This window comes from Crocuta crocuta, unplaced genomic scaffold, assembly GCF_008692635.1.
Source record: "Crocuta crocuta isolate KB4526 unplaced genomic scaffold, BGI_CrCroc_1.0 scaffold481, whole genome shotgun sequence".
Lineage (NCBI taxonomy): Eukaryota > Metazoa > Chordata > Mammalia > Carnivora > Hyaenidae > Crocuta > Crocuta crocuta.
Genome location: NW_027533267.1, coordinates 23,751 through 32,696, shown reverse-complemented (window position 1 = coordinate 32,696; position 8,946 = coordinate 23,751). Strand labels below are relative to the sequence as shown.

The 8,946-nt window shown below is 43.3% G+C and overlaps 1 pseudogene and 1 gene segment (V, D, J or C); both read right to left on the bottom strand.

Moving 5' to 3' along the window:
- Positions 1–327: 327 nt before the first annotated feature.
- LOC144218004 (immunoglobulin kappa variable 2-28-like) lies at positions 328–1,055 on the bottom strand. The segment is given in 2 exon segments: positions 328–659; positions 1,007–1,055. Coding segments are annotated over 2 exon segments (381 nt in total).
- Positions 1,056–7,868: 6,813 nt separating this feature from the next.
- On the bottom strand, positions 7,869–8,696 carry LOC144218003 (immunoglobulin kappa variable 2D-29 pseudogene; annotated as a pseudogene).
- Positions 8,697–8,946: the final 250 nt, after the last annotated feature.

Here is an 8,946-nt window from a genome sequence, read left to right as displayed (position 1 = left end):
ATACATAATATATAATTTAAACAAGCAAAACAAGCACTTTCCAAAAATAGACATCCAAAGGGATAATGAAAAATAAACACGAAAAAAAATTTTCTCAACATCTTGGTCATCCAGGAAATGTACATTTATACCACAATACCATTTCAGGATCTACCAACATGGAGACAATAAAAGTCTGATATAAGAAGGATTGCAAAGTACTNCGCGACCTAGTCCCCTGGGGTGTCCAACATCTTCCGCTTACACACACTCCGACAACCTGCTGTGGGCCACCCAGACAAGCAACACTTTGGGGCAGTTGAAATCCCCAGCCAGGCAGGTTTTTGTTCAACGTTTAATCACCGTGGGAGGAGTTTGTAGAGCTTGCTGGCAGTAATAAACTCCCACGTCCTCAGTCTCCACTCTGCTTATTCTCAGGGTGAATTCTGTCCCTGACCCGCTGCCACTGAACCTGTCTGGGACCCCAGAGGCCCGGTTGGAAGCCCCATAGATGAGGAGCCGTGGAGACTGGCCTGGTTTCTGCTGGTACCAACTTATATAGTTGATTTTATAACTATCCTGGAGGCTCTGACTGGCCCTGCAGGAGATGGAGGCCGGCTGTCCAGGTGTGACGGGCAGGGTCAGAGGGCTCTGTGTCATCACAATATCCCCACTGGATCCTAAAATAATGAGAGAGAAGGTCAAGGATGTATACAGACCTTACAAGCCATTTTCGTGATTTTCCTTTTGTTAATTACTTCAGGTGAATCATTTTGAAAAAGAAAATGACCCACATCATAATGAAAACAATAATATTTACAAGGCACAAAGGTGATTCTTTCTTTTTCAAAGTCTTCATCTGACACTGGTCATTGTTCATTTTAGGTGGTTCCTAAATCTCATAAGATCAAGTTCTCTTCCTTGGAGCATGAACATGTATGGTCAGAGTACACATGGGGAGCAGTGGGGTCACTCTTGCTCACCCTCCACACCCCATTCTCCTCTCTCATGCCCCCTCTGCACTCACCTGGGATCCAGAGCATGAAGAGCCCCAAGAGCTGAGCAGGGAAATTCATTTTGAGAAGTTGAACTGATGAGCTCTCATAAGTCAAGGCCAGTTTAGGGGTGACCTTTTATCTCAGACTTGCAAGGGAAGGGAAGATCCTCCCTAGGGGACACTATGCAAATGTCCTGTGGCTGCAACAGATTTGAAAAAGCCAAGAGAAGGTAAGGCTTTATCATGTGAACACATTCACATAAAGCATGTTGTGGGGTTGGAGGAAAAGCAACACAGACACAGTTCTTGCTGCCTGCAGAGTGTGAAGTAAGATCTGATCATGAAATCCAGGTCTAAGGTGAGGACCCGGGCACTGGCCTTGACCCTCTAGGAAGCAGAGAGACACTGATTATGTAGACATGTGTGTCTAGTTAAGCTCAACCACTGCAAAGTGAAGAGCCATCTTCCTGGCTTCCTGCCNCTTTTTCCTTTCATTACCTTTGGAACTTCTGTGTGTCTTTTAGTTTTATTTATTATGCTACCTCCTTCAATTCTGAATCTTCCTTCAGAAAATATCAGACCTCTAGGTAACCATCCTGGAGTAAGAACACACAAACATATGCAGCTGAACAAGAAAACAATGGAATTGTACATGAAAACAAAGATGACAACAGAAAAAGAACAATATCATATACCTTCACCTAGTTTTAAAGGGTCATTCGGCATAGATATAAATTAATCAGTTGTACCTCCTCTCCAGGATAGAAACACAATTTATGGGGAAATGAATAATTCAGCTGTCATGTTTTCATTTCATTACACATTGGTTCCTGTGGTTTTGTTTAATTACACATTATTAATAACAAGTATTTGTTATTAATACTTACAAACTATTTTAAGATACCTAATTTGATAAAATATTACTGCTTCCTGTGAAAATTAACTGATTTCTCCTTAAAAGTCTGCCATCATAACAGGTTGTTTTATATCAATCTATTGCCCTTAAGAATTTNACAGAAGCAAGGACTGTGTTTTCTGTGTGGTGGTTAGAAATCTCTTCTCGTACAGTCTTTCTCATCATGGAGGACAGGTTCTGTCAGGCCTTCCAAGTTCTCGTTCCCTCTGTGTGAAAACCTGAGTCTCTCCCCGACCTGAATGAGTCACGGCCATGGCCATGAACGTAGAGTTCAAAAGGAGATTTCTATGTGAGAAGAGCAAGAACTGAAGACACTGTTGAGCGTCCTGGGGTAACCCTTTCCTGTGACTGATGTTTCCCTGCCTTTCCCTCCAAAGATGCCACTGCTTAGGGCAAGCCGGATACCCTGCCGGGGGGCATTCAAGTAGGAAAGGCACCTGAATCTCTGTCCCTTGTCAGTGAAGTGAGTCAGGATGGATTGAACAGCTCGTGGAAAATGGAGCTGATTTTAAATTCATCCACGAGCGTAGTCACCGTCCTTTGTTACCCAAAACAAAACAAAGAAACCAGCCTAGAGTGATAAAAAGCAGAGTGTGTGGCTCTAGGTCATCTTAGATAACTAACCCCAAGTCAGACTTACCTGCCAAAGAACACAAACAAATAAACACTGTTCTCCATGAGCTCCTCAAAGAGAATTTGGCTTGACTCTCTTCTGTGCAACCCTCCTTCATAAGAATTTTTAACAAGGTTGGAAAAAGATTCGGTAGAAATGATACAGACTTTTCACTTTTGAGCTCTATGGTAAGAATCTGGGTGGTCAGTGACACATGATGGTAAGGAGACAGGAATACAATAAATGTCTCCTGTTTCACGACTAACAATTTCATTTACCTTTTTCCTTTCATTACCTTTGGAACTTCTGTGTGTCTTTTAGTTTTATTTATTATGCTACCTCCTTCAATTCTGAATCTTCCTTCAGAAAATATCAGACCTCTAGGTAACCATCCTGGAGTAAGAACACACAAACATATGCAGCTGAACAAGAAAACAATGGAATTGTACATGAAAACAAAGATGACAACAGAAAAAGAACAATATCATATACCTTCACCTAGTTTTAAAGGGTCATTCGGCATAGATATAAATTAATCAGTTGTACCTCCTCTCCAGGATAGAAACACAATTTATGGGGAAATGAATAATTCAGCTGTCATGTTTTCATTTCATTACACATTGGTTCCTGTGGTTTTGTTTAATTACACATTATTAATAACAAGTATTTGTTATTAATACTTACAAACTATTTTAAGATACTTAATTTGATAAAATATTACTGCTTCCTGTGAAAATTAACTGATTTCTCCTTAAAAGTCTGCCATCATAACAGGTTGTTTTATATCAATCTATTGCCCTTAAGAATTTGGAAAATTTGGGGCGCCTGGGTGGCTTAGTCGGTTAAGCGTCCGACTTTCACTTAGGTCATGATCTCGCGGTTCATGGGTTCGAGCCCCGCGTCCGGCTCTGTGCTGACTGCCAGCTCAGATCCTGGAGCCTGTTTCAGTCTGTGACTCCCTCTCTCTCTGACCCTCCCCTGCTCACGCTGTTTCTCTCTCTCCTAGAAATAAATAAAAACATTAAAAAAAAAAGAATTTGGAAAATTCAAAATAAAAGAATTCTTTTGTGATTAAACAAAAAGACTTTGTTTTACTGATTTTAAAAATTAAACACCAGGTAGTTAACATATAGTGTTATGATGGTTTCAAGAGTAAAGTTTAGGTTTTCATCTCTTCATAGAACACCCAGTGCTCATCCCAACAAGCGCCCTCCTTAATGCCCACCTCCCATTTAGCCTGTCCCCCACTCAACCACCCCCCAACAATCCTCAGTTTGTTCTCTACGTTTAAGAGTCTATTATGGCTTACCTCCGTCTATGTTCTTATCTTATTTTTCCCTCCCTTGCCCTAGGTTCATCTGTTTTGTTTCTTAGATTCCACATATGAGTGAAATCATATGATATTTGTCTTTCTCTGACTGACTTATTATGCTTAGCAGAATACACTCTAGTTCCATCCACTTTGTTCAAAATGGAAAGTACACTTTTTGATGTCTGTTTTGTAGTATTCTACTGTGCATATATATATACCACAACTTCCTTATGCATTCATCAGTCGAAGGACATTCGGGCTCTTTCCATAGTTTGGCTACTGTTGATAGCGCTGCTATAAACACTGGGATGCACGTGCCCCTCCACATCAGCATTTTTGTATTCTTTGGATAAATCCTAGCAGTGCAATTGCTCAATCTTCACCCAACTCTAGTTTTAATTCTTTGAGGAACCTCCATACTGTTTTCCACAGTGGCCGCACCAGTTTGCATTCCCACCAGCAGTGCAAAATAGTTTTCCATGGGTATCTAGCTCTGTCAAACACAAGAGGAAAGGGCAAAAGAAATGCATGTTTTTGGTATTTAATATGATGAAAGAAAATGACCAAGGATATTTTAAATTAGTTTTTACTGAATGATTTTACAAAATCTCTTCCCACATCTACTCTTTCTTGTCATGTATTTTGCGCAGCCACAGCCATGAGTTCCCAGTTTAACAGGAGGTTCTGTGTGTTAGAACAAGAGAAACAGAATTCACTCCCTTCAAGTTTCAGTGTATCCTGGACATTTCCATGGATTTTTGTCGAAGGTGCTCACTAGGGACCTGAGTGCTGGGTCAGAGCTACTCAGTAGCATTGATTTCAGACTTCTTGCACCCAGAGGTCCAGCATTGGAGAATGCTGCCCTTTTGACCCCCAACTTTGTGGGGTTATGTTCTGGAAGGCGTGGAGATGAATAACCCAAATTGGAAACTTGGACTGTGAGAAAAAGAGTAACAGTGAGAAACGTGTGTTTTCTTTTGTTACAAATCAATGTCTGAAACGGCTACTCTTACAACGTATTCCTTAGGAATCTTCAGTTTCAGACAGTTTGTTATTCTCTGCAATATACACGTAAAATCTTTAAAAGCCTCTTTTCTGGCTGTTGTTTTATCACATAATCTGTTGCCCTGAAATACGCAACACACGTAACTTTCTGTAGAATTGATCACATAGGCTGCACATGTTTCCTATACCCCCTGTAGACAGAAACTGGGATGCTCTTTTTTTTTTAAATATTTTTATTTATTTCTAGGAGAGAGAGAGAGAGAGAGACAACGTGAGCAGGGGAGGGTCAGAGAGAGAGGGAGTCACAGACTGAAACAGGCTCCAGGCTCCGAGCTGGCAGTCAGCACAGAGCCCGACGCGGGGCTCGAACCCACGAAGCGCGAAATCATGACCTAAGCGAAAGTCGGACGCTTAACCGACTAAGCCACCCAGGCGCCCCGAAACTGTGATGCTCTTAATTCTAACAGACCATCCTGTGCCCTGGACACCAAAACTGCCCACTAGCCAAATTGGTCATCAGGCCTTGACACAAATGGTTACATATGGTGAAGGGACATGTGGGGTGTGTGGGGGTGACAGAGCAGCTCTGTGTATCTATACTTGACCATCAGCAGCTGACTGAGAAACAATCTTACACAGGTGGGTGTTGCTGTAGTTTTCTGTGTGTTGTAGGAGGAGATTAGTTTGGGATCATTGACACTGGAAGCATGAGTGTGACATGGGAAGGTAGTGCTACAGGAGGCACTTCTGAGTCTGTGTCCTGTCACAGATGGGGAGTAAGAGACTCTCCCACGTTGCAGGCATGTGTGCTGTACCCTTTCTGGGTCCAAACAGCCCAAACCCAAGCTGTTTTGTTGAAGCTCAGACACACACAGAGGCCTCCTCCCTCCATGGACACTAATGGAGGAACATCCTGATTAAAGATCTGGTGACGTCATTGTCAGAGAACTGAGATCAACCCGGCCAATGAGGACACCATGAACCAGAGGCCAACTGGAGGGGATTCCTGCCCCGAGGCCCCTGGATTATGTGTCTGTCTCTTCAGAACAACTACAATGTTTTACCCAACTAGTAAAATTCTAGAATGATGTTTTCCAGGAAATGATTTTCCCCATTGGTGAGAGAGCCCTGCCTGGGGACCCCATGACCAGGATTGGAGGCAAGTTCCCTTCCATTGTGTTTAGCATCTGTCTTTGACCTTAAGAAGAAATCACCTTTGTGTCCCTGACGCTGGGACAAGCTCATCCCCTTCTGGAGGACTGTTCTGGCCCTGGGACCTGGTGACATGAAGTCAGGCGGCTTCAAGTGGGGCCCATAGCAGAGGAGGGCGCTGCAGCAGGTCTAGCCCCCGGTGCAGTCAGCCTGACCCTGGGGCCAGTAAGGAGACAGAGGCCTTGAACAGTGACATCAATCAACCATAGGGACATAATTTATACTTGGAGGATGCTGTGCTGAAGATCATAAAATACACATTCCCTCAAAGCATTCGCTGTGATAGAGCACAATGTGGGCCAGAGGCTACGTCAATAAAGTTAATATGGATACAAGTCATAAAACCTTATTCAATGAAAACAGGGAAATATATTCAGACTAGTAACAGAAAGTTAATCAAAAAATTCCCAAATGTTTAGAAACTAAGTAAGAACTCACCAAGTAAAAGTCGGATCCAGAAAGAACAAAAATGGACACTAGAAAGAACAGAAATGGAAACTGGAAAGTTTCCTGAGTTGAAAGAAAACACCGTTTACCAAAGTTTGTGGGAGACAAGAAAGCAGTGGGTTTATAGGTCTGAATCGATAACGATGAACACGCATCCTAGCAAAGGAATTTCAAACCCATCACCCAGGCTGCCATGCTGTGTGGTCTCCAGGCGGCTTCATTTCTGTATACGTTTTCCCACAGACTGTCTAAGCAACCAGAATTGAAACATTAGATCTAATTGTACCTGCCATGATATTCATTATCTTGGAAGAGGCAATCATCACAAGTACATTTTATTTTCTTAACTAGGGACAGGATTAGATGTGTGTGGATTTAATCACTCTTGCTTCTGTCATGTGTGTGAGGATCTAACGGCATGACCCATGAGTAGGTCACGATTCACGTTGAAGGTCACGATTCTATTGAAGGGAATGTACCCAATGCATGAATTTCCTATGTTTTCCCCAAAAATATATTCTTCAGGGTCATTTTCAGTTAATGAGCACATCAAATGAAAAGATGGCAGTCATTTAGTGTACAAAACCTTTTCTTATAGCAACAGAGCTCCAAATCATTATGTCCAAAGCAATGTTTATGTTCAATATACTTAGCACCCTTACCATTGAGGAAAGAAACATCTCCTATATTCTGGATTTTGTTTTGATGTAGAAAGGTAACTTTTATCTCCATCATTCCTTTTTGCTGTTTAGTGTCAAAAATCCACGTTTAAAATTGCAAGAACCTCTTTTTCCTTCAGAAAAATGCAATGGAGGTAAATCAAAGAATCTTGGCACTGGGAAATTACATTTGCAGAAAATTTTCAAAAGGCTAATTTGAGTTTAGCAGAATTAAGCATTGTTACAAATCTTTCTCATCCATTCTCTAGGGGAGGGTGGCTTGCGTGGGGTGCTCTCTTGAATATATGAATGGAGGGAATAGGGAAAGCAGAGAAATGAGAAAAAGAGAAAGAGTGAAAATACCAACATTACCAATATTAGCAAATATGATTCTATGGAAAATATACCTCACGTTGTTCATCTCCAGTATGCATTAATCTGTCACTAAATATGTGATTTGTCTGGTAACTAAACTGGTGACATTTAACTGAAAGCACAGGCAGCAGGACCCGGGGTTGGGGCGGCACTGTCATTGGCTCTTCCCTGCACCCTGACCCTTTTCTCAGTACAGGATCCTTGCATTTTCTGCTGGCTCTGCCCTCAGGCTGTGCCTGTGAGGGGCCTTACTGCACAGCTGCAGGCTGTCCCCAGGTCTCCAGGACCTTCCTCTCACACAGACTCAGACAATGTTCTGTGCGTTCCCCAGAGAAACTACCAGCTGGGGCAGCTTACCGCCCAAGAAGGGAGGTTTGTGTTCGGGGCTGAACCACTGTGCGAGGAGATTGTAGAGCTTGGTTGCAGTAATAAACTCCAACACCCTCAGCCTCCACTCTGCTGATTCTCAGGGTGAAATCTGTCCCTGACCCGCTGCCACTGAACCTGTCTGGGACCCCAGGGTCCCGATTCGAAACCTTATAGATCAAGCGCCGTGGAGACTGGCCTGGCTTCTGCAGGAACCAGTACAGATAGGTGTTTCCGTTACTGTGCAGGACGCTCTGACTGGCTCTGCAGGAGATGGAGGCCGGCTGCCCAGGAGTGACGGGCAGGGACAGAGGGGTCTGGGTCAGCACAATGTCCCTACTGGATCCTAAAGAAAGGACAGAGAAGTGCCAAGTTAGATACAAATATTTTTAGCAAGTTTCATTGTTTCCATCTCATTTATTTAGCTAAAATACGACTTTGTGTTTCTCCCATTACTTGTGACTTCCAGCAGGCACCGAAAATGCACTATCACAATAAGGAACCTGACATCTGTGAAGTGGAGAGAGGTCTCTAACCATCGCTGACTCCGTCCCCACCACCTTCTGTGTCACAGTCCTCACTAGTGCACAGACCGTTGTTCCTTCTGGAAACTTCTTCACTCTCACAGATCTAAACCTCACCTGCCCCACCTCGGAGGACAAGTCACACATGTCTGACACACACACAGAATACACCTGGGGACAGTGTTGTCCCCTGAACTCACGCTCCCGTCCTGACTCTCCTTTCCCACTCCCTCTGGCCTTACCAGGGAACCAAAGCACTAGCAGCCCCAGGAGCTGAGCAGGGAACCTCATTTTGAGAAGTTGACCTGAGGAATCCTGACAAGTCAAAGCCAGATTCTATCTGACCCTTTATCTAGACTTTATAGGGAAGGTCCTCCCTGGGGGACACTATGCAAATCTCCTGGTGGGTGCAGCAGTGTAGAAAGGGCTGGAAGGTTGTGGAGGGGCCTACCTTTGAGCAAAGTGCAATATAAGTCTTCTTGTTTGGAAGAAAACCTATAAAGTCAAGTCCACACAACCTGCAGGAGTGAGAACGTGATGA